General features: G+C 36.2%; 1 protein-coding gene across 1 annotated transcript; it reads left to right on the forward strand.

Moving 5' to 3' along the window:
• The first annotated feature begins 5,018 nt into the window (after positions 1-5,018).
• Positions 5,019-8,801, forward strand: LOC120272279 (calcium-dependent protein kinase 26). Its single transcript, XM_039279052.1, has 6 exons — positions 5,019-5,170; positions 5,673-6,336; positions 6,424-6,720; positions 7,695-8,108; positions 8,192-8,466; positions 8,501-8,801. Exons 2-5 carry the CDS (start codon positions 5,760-5,762, stop codon positions 8,458-8,460), a joined length of 1,557 nt encoding a protein of 518 aa, XP_039134986.1. The 5' UTR covers positions 5,019-5,170; positions 5,673-5,759; the 3' UTR covers positions 8,461-8,466; positions 8,501-8,801.
• Positions 8,802-14,849: the final 6,048 nt, after the last annotated feature.

Consider the following 14,849-nt stretch of genomic DNA (forward strand, 5'->3'; position numbering starts at 1 on the left):
GGGGTAGAAAACATTGTGGTCAATGCTTTGTCGAGGGAATTTAGCGTGATGGCAATTTCAGTAGTAAACTCAAAGATCTGGGACCGAATCAGAGATAGTTGGAAGAAGGATGAAGAAATGAAAGGGCTAATTGAAGAACTACAAAAAGATCCTAATTATAAAACTCACTACACTTGGAACTAGGAACAACTCATGAGGAAAGGAAGGGTGGTTATAGGTGATGATCCAAATCTAAAACAATTGTTGTTGAAGGAGTTTCATTCCAGTTCTTGGTGAGGACATTCCGGAATAGAGGTAATAAAAAAGAGAATAGGCAACTATTTCTATTGGCCAGGAAACCGAAAAGCTGTTAGGGAATTCGTCCAAGAGTGTGAAGTATGTCAGAAGAACAAGGGAGAGAATACATTGCCGACGGGGCTACTACAACCACTATCTTTACTCGCAGGGGTTTGGGAAGATATCAGCCTAGATTTCATAGAGGGTCTACCAATGTCATAGGGGAAAAGTACTATCTTGGTTGTTGTAGATAGATTGAGTAAATATGCGCATTTCATTGCACTATCTCATCCTTTCACTGCCATGATTGTAGCCCAATTGTTCCTGGATCATATCTATAGGTTACATGGATTGCCTAAGTCCATTGTAAGTGACTGCGACCTTATTTTTCTGAGCATATTTTGGAGTGAACTGAGGTTGTAAACAGGTGTGTAGAGCAATATCTAAGGTCTATGAGTAGTGAGAAACCTAAAGAGTGGGCGAAGTGGTTACCTCTAGCAGAATGGTGGTGCAACACCAGTTTCCACTCTTCTCTTAAAGTAAGCCCCTATGAGTGGTGTATGGTCAAGGATCTCCTATGCACATTCCCTACAAGTCAGGAAGCTTCAAAATTGATATGTTGGATAGGAGTCTACTAGTAAGGGAGTCCATAATGAAGAGCCTCAAGGAACAGCTTTGTAAAGCCAGAAATAGAATGAAGCAGATTGCAGATAGAAAGAGGGTTAATAGGGAATTTCAGGTGGGAGACTTGGTTTTTATAAAACTAAAACCATACAGGCAACAATCAGTAGTCCCAAGGGAGAATCATAAACTACTTGCACGGTTCTTTGGACCTTTGAGGTGGAGGCTAGAGTGGGCAAGGTTGCTTATAATATTAAATTGCCAGTGGTGTCTAAAATTCACCATACATTTCATGTATCCCAGCTGAGAAAGAGAGTGGGACAACAATTGGTGCTTCCCGTCATTCCTTATTTTGTACATGGTGCAAAATTGGCAACTCGAGAATCTATTACAATTCTAGATCGCCAACTGTTCAAAAGATTTAATAGAGCTGATATGAAGGTCCTAGTTTAGTGGTCGGATGCACCAAAAGAAGCAGCGACATGGGAGTTCTTTGATGAACTGCGAAAAAGATACCCAAATTTCTAGTCACTAAATACTTGAGGACAAGGAGAATGTTAAGGGGGAGGGACTGATGCAAGTCAATATCTCAATGGTCCTGAATACCCTGATTTGAACGGTGACTGAACTGAGGAGATAAAGGTGAATTACATGTGGTTAAGTAAGTTATTAATTATATTTTGATTACACATATAATCTGGTATTAATCAGCTACATAGTGATCGATGGGTCTAGTTAAGGGATACATGTCAGCAGATGAAGCAGTTGAACGATTGGGAGTGATTTAAAGGGAGCCATTCATGGGCTAGGGTTTTCTATCTGAAGACTTAGCGTCTTTTTATCCTTTTTTTCTTCTTCCTTTGTCTATCATCTCTTGTGACTATGTGTGGATGATCTCCAGGGTCTTAGGATCCTCTGATCTTCTAGTTGTTATATCTAATTCTGTTGTATTTTGCTCTATTTTGCAATCTAATCTTAATTTCAGCGGAGTGTGTGGTGTACTTGGTGTTGGAAACTTGCAGATCAGCAGGAGACGAGAAGGATCGGCACCAATACGGGGAAATCTGAATCAGTCTCCGACAATGATGATCATTCCCCTCTGATCTCCTTCAACCATGGCCGCCGCCCCATCTGTACCCTCCTCCTCTTCATCCTTCTCTCCCTTGCGATGCTCTCCGTCGGCATCATTGCCCTCATCCGCCACAACACCTCCTTCTCTCATTCCCACTTCTTCATCTAAGCTCTAAAAGCAACTCAAAGACGTTGCATTTCCTCTCTTCCTCCGTATTCTATCAGAGAAATCCAACCTTTATCCTTTTCTTTATTAATTTCTTCTCTATATACTGCTGCTTCTTCTTCTTCTTCTTCTCTCTCTTAATTTCTCCATTTTATACTCATCTCTTTATCTAAAATGTTTATATATAATCAATGATAACTAACTTGTTCTCTTCTTCTTCCTTTTCTTTCTCTTTTTAATTAAATGCTATCAAATAGGAGTAAAGTTTATCTATTCCTCCATTAATGCTTGCTTATTTATTCCAATAAGAAAAAAACTTTACCTGGTTTTCTTATGCTTATTAGGTTTTAGTCAATCTTCTCTATGAATCAATGAAGAACCATTAATGGCTGCTAATTTGGTAGATCATTCACATTGGAAAGAACAAGTTTCATTCTTCTCTAATGCAGCATTTAATTAAGGATTTGAAGGTTGCATTGCATGTACTTTTCCTTATGCTTATTAGTTTTTGATTAATATTTATTAAAAAAAACCACGGCAGTACACACAAATTGCAAAGAGAATGGTTGTTTGTGTGTGGACTGAAATTTCTTATTTTAAAAAGTAAAGGGGCTCAATTGGTGTAAATTTTAATAGAGGAACTAAATTGACAGTTTTAAAATAATAGAGGGACCAATTAAAAGATTCTACCTATGTTCATCTAACAAATCTATGAGAGAGAGAAACATCGTGAGGTTGTTAGAGCCATTCACCAATTTAATGGAGAAAAAAAAAATCTCTTATACCGATGAAACCTTATTTGGCCATTGAAAGGAGGAAAATAATTCTTCTCAAAGATAGTAAACTTCACCCACTTCTTTACTAAATAAGCCATATAAGAAAACTGAGGAAAAATGAGCCAATAAACGAGCTATAAAAAAAACAAAGAAAATCAACCATATAAGAGAGAATTCAGTAGAGGATTCCAGTGCTACTGATCTCGAAATTGTTCTTCATATTTTTTTCTTATTACATTTGACTTCAGAGGGAATCCTAACTCGACCTAGATATTGAAGTGTCCTCCTAAATATATAAATCAGAAAGCTAATTTTATAAACATATATTATTAATGAATTTTTTTTTTGAGAAAGGTGACAAGCGTCGGAACCCAGGAACAAACACATGGGGGAGCAGCGTTCACCACTGAACCTTGCCCTCACCTTGTGCGAGATGAGGATCGAACTCAGGGAGCACACTCGACACTCGAAGAGAACACCCTATGCAAGGAACCCGATGACAATAAACCAAATGGTCGTTGGCTATTAATGAAATTCAATTACACATTTCTATAAAAAAAATGATGTTATTATAGATATTATTGTTTAGGAAAATAAAGTAAGATTTGAGTATACTAGTTATAGCAAATATACTGGTTGAGACACTTTTGAAATTATTTTCAATTTTTAACTATTGTTTTTTATACAATCATTATGAGTTTCCATTAGCCATTTTAAAAATTAATTATCTTTATATCAACAAGAAAAGTTTTCTTATTAAACCTAAATAATATATATTTTCTGTTTTGAGTTTGGTTGCTATTATTCTCTCGAACTATGCAACATGGCTTCTAAATGCATGTTTATTGTTTTGGTTGACACTAAAAAAAATATCTTATTTCAAAATTAGTTAATACAAAATTATACTAATATTAGCTTTAATATATAAGAGAGAAAAAGCCCCCGCAAAGAATGCTATTCAAAGCACATGTGTGGGGCCCACCACAAGACAAAACAGGTCACCCTAAAGAGTCAACTTTCAGGTCTCTCTCTCTTCATAATCAACAAAAGAGCAGCAAGTTTTGAATGATTAAACGAGAAAGAGTTTTGTGTTGGGGGAAGGGGAACATGAATTAAGACTAATAATTTATTGTAACTCTAAAATTAATGAATAAGAGATGTTTTAACAAATAACTTATGAAATTATTTGCCATCTTTGAGTTATGAATATTAATGATGTTTAAACTAATAGCTTAATTAAAAGGTTTTTGATGTTTTTAATTGTATGAATTTTTTTTTAATGTTTATATAATGATATGAATTTCTATATTGACTTTATAAAGAGGATGAAATAGTTGATTTTTTTAAGTAAGACCAGCATAAGTAATCGGGGGCATGAGCAGAAGCAGCATTTAGATTTTGCTTATGTGTTTTTACCCAATCGAAATAGGGGTTAAATTATAAGGTTGCTCGCACAATTGGAGCTCTATGGCACCATTATATCTAGCACATTTCAAATTTCGGCATTAAACTTTTTAACAAATTAAATTTTTACAAAATCAAACAAGCTTTAAAAGAACCTGTGTTATGCTGTACTTCAAAATTTTATCCGACCGAAAATAGAGATTGAAATATAAAGCTACTACCACAATTGGAGCTATATGGCACCGCTGCATCCAGCACATTTCAAACCTAGGCATTAAGCTTTTTGCAAACCAAATTTTTAAAAAATTAAACAAAGAATAAGAGAACTTGTGCTATACTGTACCTCAAAACTTTACCCGACTAAAATAGGGATTAAATTATAAGACTACTACCACAATTGGAGCTCTATGACACTATTGCATCCAACACATTTTGAACTTGGTTATTAAGTTTTTCGCAAAGAAAATTTTTATAAATCAAAAAAGAAAAAAGAACTTGTGCTGTATGGTAACTCAAATTTTTGCCAATCTAATACACCGTTATAATAATATGAATTATTTTAAAAAATTAAATAAATAAAAACCGAAAGGAAGAATGGGAAAATATTTTTGAAATTTCAAGGGGTGGCTGAGCCTCTTAATAAATATAAAAGTAGACAAATAAAACAAATAAAAAAATTTTTGTTATAAGTAATAGCACTTGAAAGTTGAAAGTGGGATTCCACTCCACTCCACCGGAATTCCGTGGGGACGCTTACACGCAGCCTTTCTCCTTCTCCTTCTTCTTCTCTGGTTCTTGCGAAACCGTGATTTTCTTCTCCGCTGGAACTACTAACTTGTCTTTGTTCTGCTCCAAGGCAAGCCCTCTCTCTCTCTCTTATTATTGTTGGTGTTGCTGTTCCTGTGGGGTTTTCTTTGGTTTTTTGTTTTTCTTTAAATTATTTTTTAATTTCAGTTGGTTGAATGAGTTTAATTTGATCCGATCTGTTGATTTTGCACCTATTTATGCTTCTTATTTGCTGGAATTGTTTCAGAATGGAAGCTTTCTGATGTTTTCAGTGATGATCCGGTCTTGTTTGGGTTTTCTAGGTGGATTTTTGGGAATGTTTCGGTTTGTTTTAAGGTTGGGTTTGTGAAATTTCTGGGCTTTGCAATTAGGGTTTAGATCTTGATTTGATATCTTTATTCAGCTAATAGTCGAATTTTTGAACTTCGTTTTTGTTTCCCGCTTGGATCCCTCGGCTTGTTGGGAATACGGAGTCTAGGGTTTTGTTCTTCGAATATCACTGTAATGAAATTGGGGATAACGATTGGAAATAAAACTGCTTCTTTGATGAATTTTGTGGTGTTGTTTTTTAGGTGAGGTATTATGATAAGAACGCATGGGTTTTGATTCGATACTGGGATTGATTTGCCTTTGAGACCAATAAGCAGACCTCTTATCTGATGGCTGTCGCGAGGAGCAATGGCATCGACCTCCCTTGCAACTGCTACAAGGTTCCTGGTCTCAAAGATCCCATCTTGGAGACTCCCCATATCTCCTACCTTGAGGACAGGTACACACTTGGCCAGAAGTTGGGCTCGGGACAGTTCGGGCTTATCCGAGCATGCTCTGATATGCTCACCGGCGAGACATTGGCCTGTAAATCTATTGCTAAGGACTGCCTTCTCTGCCCGGATGACCTCAGAAGTGTGAAGCTTGAGATTGAGGTCATGGCCAGGCTTTCAGGCCACCCAAATGTGGTTGACCTCAAGGCTGTGTATGAGGATGTTAGATTTGTGCACCTTGTCATGGAGCTTTGTGCAGGCGGAGAGCTCTTCCATCGGCTTGAGAAGCATGGCCGGTTTCCTGAGCCAGAGGCTGCGGTTTTGTTCCAGTGCCTTATGGAAGTGGTGATGTATTGTCACGATAAGGGTGTTGTTCATCGGGATCTCAAGCCGGAGAACATTTTGTTGGCTACCAAGTCATTGTCGTCCCCCATTAAGCTGGCGGATTTCGGGCTTGCAACTTATATCAAACCTGGTATTCATGGGATTCTCAGAATCACTTATAGGTTTTGGACCTTTTATTTGTGCTTAATGAGTTCTGATCTGGAATTGGTTTTTGCAGGTCAGAGCTTGCATGGGACTGTAGGGAGTCCTTTTTATATAGCTCCTGAGGTGCTAGCTGGGGGTTACAATCAAGCAGCTGATGTTTGGAGTGCGGGGGTTATTCTGTATATTCTTCTGAGTGGGATGCCTCCCTTTAGGGGGAAGACAAAGTCGAGAATTTTTGATTCGGTTAGGTCTGCTGAATTGCGGTTTCCTTCTGATCCATGGGATCATGTATCTGAATCTGCAAAAGATTTGATTGCAGGAATGCTTTGTAGGGATCCTTCTCGGAGGCTCAGCGCCAAAGAGGTTTTAGGTGAGCTTGAATTGTTTGTTTAAATTCTGTCTATTGGAGGCTAATTCCTTGGTTTGTCTTGCAGAGATTCTTTACCTTACCATTTTTGTGACCTTTAGTTGAATTTAAGAGTGCATTTTAAAAACTTACTTTTTCAGATATTAATGTTCGAATGTTATCAGGATCGTAAATGCACAAATCTCTCCTGTTCTTCATACGATAATGAAACAAAATTGTCAGTATTCATCGATCTCGTCTATAACTATTTGTTTTTTGGCTTGACTTTCTTATCCTAGTATTTTGTCCAGATACTTAAACGTAGTTAAAGGAACTAATATAATGGCAAGCGGCGTCAGATTTATTAGAATCAGCATTTAGCCACCATTCATTATAAGGGTAAATTTTTTAGGACACTAAACTTTGACTCATTTTCACTTTGATCACCGAATTTCAATTTGTATCAATTTGGTCACTCAACTGTAATTTTATTTCAACCGGTAATAAATCAAGGATTTCAACCCCCAATTGATTACATGGCTGTTTAAAAATCTACGTTAGTCCTCCCATTGACACATTATTAAGTCTATTAGAGGTGTCCACATCATCGAAAAAGAGCCACATCATTCATTTGGAGGTTGAAATCTCTTGATTTACTATCAAGTGAAATGAAATTAAAATTGAGTGATCAAATTGATACAAATTGAAGTTCAGTGATCAAAGTGAAAATTAGTCAAAGTTTGGTGATTTACTAAAAAATTTACCCTTCATTATAATTTCTTCTTCATCCTTGCAATCAAATGATATTGGTGTTTTAATGTATCTGCTTTTGAGAATCATGGTTTTTCTTTTGTTATTATTATAGTCATGGAAACTACTTAAATGCTGAAGACAAATTTATCATCTTGCAGATTCATCTCCCATGAAATATTCATGTGGAAGGTGATTCAAAATATAGCAGTTGCAGTTCTTAGATAACGTTTCTGCTTTTTTCACAGATCATCCATGGGTCAAGGGCATTGCGCAGCAAGCTCAAAGCCCAAATAGCAAAAGTAATGAATTTGGTTTTGGGCAAAAAGATTTAGTAGGCTTTACTTTATCTACTTCTGTCATCTGCAAAACTCGTGATTTCAGTTTTGGCCTGGATAATCCTATACCCTGTGAAAACCAGCAGGACCAGTCCTCAGCATTTACGTGTAGGTCATCATTCTCCTCCTTCCTTGTTGAAACCACACCCTCTACTGGTACAGGTTTCTCCTTTGACTGCAGCTGCGAGTGTAGCAGTCCTCGATTCTCAACTTCAGTTCCATTTGTTTCGAGCTTTTCTTTTCTAAGTCCATCTTCCTCTGGTGAGCAACAATCTGAATCTGCTTCGCAGATCAACATGGTGGCTCCCAATACAACCCAAATAGGTAGAACTGTACTCGGGCATCAGATCTTGTTTTCATTTTTCCCCTCAAACTTAAGACTGATCTTACTTTTCACCGGTTTTCAGATTCTAGCTGTGAGAAACTTTTCATGCCTCCAGATTCCTCTGCAAGTTCTGCACATGAAATCAGAGAAATTGATAATAAAAGACCAGAATTCAGAAGAGGGTTGGGTGTCAGTTCACGAGTCATCGGCTTGCACAGCAGGAGGAACCACACCATTGGTCTTGGTGAGCTGGATCAGCTTGATCTAATGGTCTCAGAGTCTGTCATTCGGTGGGCATCATGTACTCATCTCCCAAGTGCAGCATCCCTTTGGTCCTCACTTGTCTGTTGAGGCACTATTGTGGGTGGGGGAGGGGGGTGTTTCTCACTTGATTACTTGGCATGAACTGTTGCAGTATTTTTTTACCTAATGTAAGGCTGGTATCTTGAAATGTTGGATCAAGGGTATCTGTTGCCGGCGTAGTTTTTGTTTTGATCTGTTGTCCTTGATGGGCTGTGTTTCCTGTGTGAATACCTGGACTGTATCCTGGTGGTGTTGTACTTTGGGATGGAAGAGCTATTTGTGTTTTGTTTCAGTGTTGCCAGGCTAATAGAAAATTTGTTACTTGATCTCACATATCATCTCAGTTGTAGGATGTTTACAAAGTTTGAAGAAAATAGAAATTTTTACTGCGGACTGATTTTTATTGGTTTTCTTTTATCCATGGCCGGGAAAAATCTCATTTTGTTTGTCAGAAGCTGTGTTGATACCAATACCACTAGTATTTGACACATGAATTGCTCGTGCTTTATTTTTGTAAAATTGTTTTTTTTTTTTGTGTTTATTAAAATATCTATATAATGCTATTAATTTTAATAAATGTGCCTGCGAATGAGCAACCTGAAAATATTTTATTTTTTTAACCAACAAGGATGTGTTGAGCGGGAGTGGTTTTGAATATGAATTTTTATGTATGTTTAAAAAAAATATTTGTCAGGATAGGGCTTTTAATATCATGCCGTTTCGGCTAGTGGGTCAATAAAATATTTATTCAAAATATTAAATTTTTTATAGACTTAATTGCTGTACAAGTCCCTGTCATTATGTATTTTTTATCTTTTTAGTCATTGCAATATTTTTAGGTATATATTATACCTAAAAATATTGCTGTGGACTAGAACGATGCAATTCGACTAAATATGAGTATTTAATTGTACTTAAAAATATTATGACTAAAAAGACAAAAGTACACAATTATAGGGATATATACAATAATTAAATTTTTTTTATAAGGCTCTTAATATGATGCTGTTTTTATAAATGCGTCAAAGACAATTTTTTTTTAACCAGTCTCTTTGTTCAGGCGTTAAAAATATTTTATTTTTTTATAATTATGAACATTATATTTTAAGAAATTTTAGGTTAATTTGAGAAAAAAAAGCAAGATGCAGGTAAAATTTTGGATCTTCCACTTATTGTTTGAATTATACAAAATATTAAATATTTTATTAGTTAAATAATTATTTTTAATAAATTTATAAATACTTATAAATTATTGGATAATAACACAAATAAATTTTTTTTTATCCATAAATTTATATTCTTTTCATTTATTAAATCTCGAGTTGAATAATTGGTAGATTTAGGATCTGTTCATTTGGACTGAAGTGTTGGGGAACTGTGGGAAGTGGGTTGACTTCCCTCACTTCATACGTTCTTTTATCTTGAAGTGAGGGAAGTGTCGGGGAAATAATAGTTCCCCCATTTCACACTGAAGTAGAAATATAACTAAACCCACTTTAGTAGATATCTTACTAAAGTGGGTGAAGTGGAGACCATATAAAAAATGAGTTTCTCCCACTTCCCCAAACCCGATTGAACTCTTTGGTAGTAAACTTTTTCTCACCTCGATCTGCCTCCCAATCTCATCTTCTTCCTTCTCTCCGCTCTTTCCTCCTACTTTCTATCCGGTGACACCATCATTGCCGTTGACATTGACAAATCTCATCTAACTCCTCTAGATTCTCCACTTTCCTTTTCGTACTCTTGACTAGTGACGTCATGAACCCCCCCTTTCCTCTAGATCACTAATTTATAGAAGTAGGGTTACAAGCTGCTCTAGATCATTTATAGTTTCCCTTTCAAATTGATTCCCCTTGTTTTCCCTTGTGATTTGGTGCTATTTTTCAACGATTTGGCTGTTGAAATGGGGACCTCAGATGGGTTTTAATTAGAAGCCGTGGTCTCGTTGTATAGATCGATTTGGTTGTAGTTGCGAGCTGTTGTCTCTTCTTTCTTTGATTTAGTGAGTTTTGATTCTAATTTTCCTGGATTTCTATATGTATTTTGGGTGATATGATGTGGTTTTTTTTTGTTTGTAGATTTTTTGGTTTCATAGACATGGTTCTGTTTGATTTGAGGAAGAAAAAGGCTGAATCATTTTGTATTGCTAGGAAAAATCAAGGGTTTTACGCTGTTTGAGGAAGAAAGGTCACATATTTCAAGAGCTCTAAGATCGATTCTCATGGTTTGTTGTTCATGGGGTGCGATTTTTTTTGGATTGGAGTCTTTTTTACATGGCTATATCTATTGATCTTTTTTGCGTTATATATTTTTTCAAGTGTTTATTCTAAGTTTCATGCAAAGGAGACCATTAAGATCAAGATTTCGTATTGATTGTTATGAAAAGTTCTGGATTTAGAAATGGAGATGCTTGTGATTGCTGGGCCCCCTCAACACTCCCTGTTCTGAAAAAATTTCATATTAATCGTCAACGTTTGCCTCCTGTGACATTGCAATTCTTAAGAGGGCTCCTTGAGGTGACTCTATCTGTGCAATGGATGTTTTTGTTTCTAATTGTATTTGGTATGTCCATTTCCAAAGATTCTTGTTTTGGTTAAGACAACTATTTGAAAGGGAATTTTGAATATGATATTCTCAAACATGATCATCGTAAATTGTGTATGTTAACACTTTGACTGAACTAATATCCCTAATGTATTCCTAAAATGTTTCTTTTTTGCATGATATCAATAGACTAAAAATGAACTGTTTTTTTTAGCCTCCTAATAAAAACACTCATCTAATCAATTTTTAATGTGTCTAGTGCGTATGAGCAAACAAGCAAAGCTGTTTCTCGGGCCAAGTTATGTACAGACATCTTATGAGTTTTCAATTCTAAAGTTGCCTATAACTATGCTACTCATCTAAAAATGTATATAGATTTTGACAATGGTATTTCTATAAAACTCTGAATTTTACAAGATGAAAATTGTGCCACAACGATTAGCTTTTCTGTGGACTTTGAAAAACATATATTATTAGCTGATGCCAAAACGGTTTTCAAACTGAGTGAAAATACACTATCAATGCACCAGTAGAGTAGCTATATGTTATGCCTGTCTGATAGACTTATCATCTGTATACTTTGGAATTAATGTTATTTGCTTGTTGAAAACTTGATATTAGATTCATGACTCTATGCACATTATTTCCATTCAATGTCATCTCTATATTAAACCATCTTCCTGATTTGATTAAAAGAATTTTTGTTTAAAAATATTAATATATATATTTTTTAAAAAGTATATGTATAAATATTTTACCTTATTTATAAGCATCAGTCTTGCCATCCATTGAGAGTTTATTGTTATTTTTTGTTATAAGCATCCATGCATATATATATATATATATATATATATATATATATTTGAAGTTGTACATGGTTCAATTGTAAATGGGATCATCATTGTTTACAAGTCATTTGGAAATTCTTCTTAAATGAAATTCTCTTGTATACCTAAATCATTATCGTAGGTCAAAACATCTGCATACCTAAATCATTGTGTCTATCTAATTTAACATTGAATGATTATACATGTGAAGGGTGTGTTTCTTTTTGGTGTGTGTGCGTGCCTGCAATATGCAATTGTATAATGTTATGTATTCATAAAATTTTTCTTTCTCAAACATAGTCTTCAATGGCTAATGATAGTTTAGTTGATCCTATTTACATCGATGCACCTGTGTTTGCAACTATGGATATTGTTTTAGTCATGATGTCTAACTAGGAACGACGACAAGTACTACCTTGAGCACCTTAGATGGAGAAGTTCATAACTGCGTTGAATACTTACGCATGACCAAAGATACTTTCTTTAAACTATGTGCTATATTAAAAGAATGTGGTCATTTTAGGGATACCATCCACGTTGCGGTAGAGGAATAAGTGATAGTATTTCTCCACATAGTCGATCATTATGCAAAAAATCGGTCAATTAAAATTGATTTTATTAGATCGGGTGCAACACTGAGCCAGTATTTTAATGATATGCTCAAAGCCATTTGTGCTATTAGAGATTTGTTTGTTAAACAACCAGGCACATCGCTTCATCCTGATATAGAATTCAACCCAAATTAGTATCTTTTTTTTCAAGGTATCACATATTCTTTCTTATTTTCATGATTTGCTAAAATTATCATCCAGTTGCAAGGCTATCTATTTAACTTCTAGTTTACAGGGTTAGTGCAAATTTAGTTGGTAAATTTCTAGTATGCAAGTGCATCACACAAAATGTGCTTGCCTGCCGGATGTGATTTTGACTTAAAATTTAGATATGTTTGAATATTCTCCCAGGTTTAATATTATAGCAATATTATATACTTTCTTCCTTGATTATATAAATTTCTAAAAATAAAGGTTGAATGTTTTGTCCATTTTTTCTAGGAAAATACTACCTTCTTGATGTTGAGTACTGATAAGTGCTAAATTGATCATATTTTCTATATCATTTACACTATATCTAGTGTGAAATTGTACTTGTTTAGCACCTCATTAAGGCAAAATTTCATTATTTTGTTTACAATGACCTTTATTTCTGTTTTAGAAATAAAGAAGCAAATTCGAGGAAGTTTTGAAGAAAAATGAAGCAAGTTGTTGAATCACAATACCCGTGGTGAGATTCTTTCGCCAAGGAGTTAGGGCGTCTGAGTTTTTGGAACGAATTCGAGGAACTTGCCGATTAATATAAATACCTTAGTTTTCTTAATTTGAAGGGAGATTCTTTCGCCAAAGAGTTAGGGTGGCCGAGTTTATGGAGAGCAAGAGCATTGGAGGTGATTTTCATCGATATTTCAGCAGATTCTGCTGATTTTCTCAAGAAAAGATCAACGATCATTAATGGAGGAGGGCGTGTGTGACACATGTCATCCGGAAAACCTTAGGATCCACTAATCCCAGACCTTTGGAGAACTTAGAGGGAGTTAGTCTCGGAACACATTGAATAATTATTTATTCATTATTTGGTCTTGTGGCTCTCTTTGCGCTTCGATGTTTTACTTTCTTTGATCTATGAGAACCTAATTTGAGAGGAATTATATATCTGGGTCCCTCGATTATTGTTTATAAATCTTGATTGATCAATTTATATCACCCCTGCATTGATGACACCTATGCCATGATAGATCTATGCATGTTCTAAGAGGTTAGGTATAGCTAGATTTCCGGATTAGGGATTGATTGACCATTAGACTTAGGGTTTGATTGATTTCTTCTCGTAAGGTTCCCATACTTAAGGCAAACATAGGAGGCTGAGGAGGATTAGATTCCCTGCGAGTGACGGGGTGGAGGAATTCCATCTTAAGTTCCTAGTGATTCAGACTGATAAGAGCTTGTGCGATATGAATGCGAAGCGTTCATTCCTTATGTTGAGCATTACTTTTCTCAGGTTTTTACACTAATATGTGTGTTTGTATGTTACTTTCGTGCATGTAGGGTTGTGAGGCCGAGTATGAAGGAAAGAAGCCAATGTGGATCACAATGCATCGATTTTGGAGGAAATCTTGCTAAGGTTCAAACGCGAAGACAGAGGTCGGATGTGAGATGCTAGAGTGTGTGCCAACCTCCTCGTATTCGAGTTTGGCACATCCATTTGGAGGGGCACAAAGACAGTCACACTCGAGTATTCTGACTTATGCACATAGAACAAGAGCTCCACCAACTTGCCTATCAATGAAGAAGCAAGTGATCCACGATGTGAACGTGTGCCCGTTTGCGTTACTCCGATGAAAGTATAGATTCAGGAAGTTGTTTAGGCCGGATACTGCAGCAAGTACTGTAGCAGCACTGTTCACAACCGGCTGAGAAAACAGGAGTTCAGAGAATCCACACAGGCGTGTGGAAATTATCCACGCCAGTGTGGAAATTCCGCACGGGTGCGTGAAGCATCCACGCCCGTGTAGTCGCCCGATTTCAGCACTATTTAAAGCCGAATCAGCCCCGATTTTAGTATTCTTTTCTCCATCTTTTCCCCAACTTGAGAGAGGGCTTCGGCTAGGGTTTTTGAGGGGTATTGGCCAAGGTTTTGGAGAGGTTGTACGGCTCCGACATCGTCATTCCTTAGGAAGAAGGTTGGTAGGGGAGCTTCTGTCGAGGAGTATCCTATACCGGACGAGGGAATTCTTGGACGACGAGTAGAGAACTTTCCACAAGACCATCAACACGACTATTGAGGGGGTTTCTTTATGGATTCATTGCTTTTACATTCTATTTCTTTGATTGTACTTAGCTCCATGGAGAGCTAAACCCCTAGTGGGTACTTGGGTATTTGTGAACCCTAGGATGTATTCGTTTCATTGAATCTCTTTATTATGCTTTCAATTAATTGATGTTTATTGTGAGTTCCAACCTTGAATGCTTGATTATATGAACATTTCCCCTAGAGTGACACTTGGGTTGAGAG

This window comes from Dioscorea cayenensis, chromosome 11, assembly GCF_009730915.1.
Source record: "Dioscorea cayenensis subsp. rotundata cultivar TDr96_F1 chromosome 11, TDr96_F1_v2_PseudoChromosome.rev07_lg8_w22 25.fasta, whole genome shotgun sequence".
Lineage (NCBI taxonomy): Eukaryota > Viridiplantae > Streptophyta > Magnoliopsida > Dioscoreales > Dioscoreaceae > Dioscorea > Dioscorea cayenensis.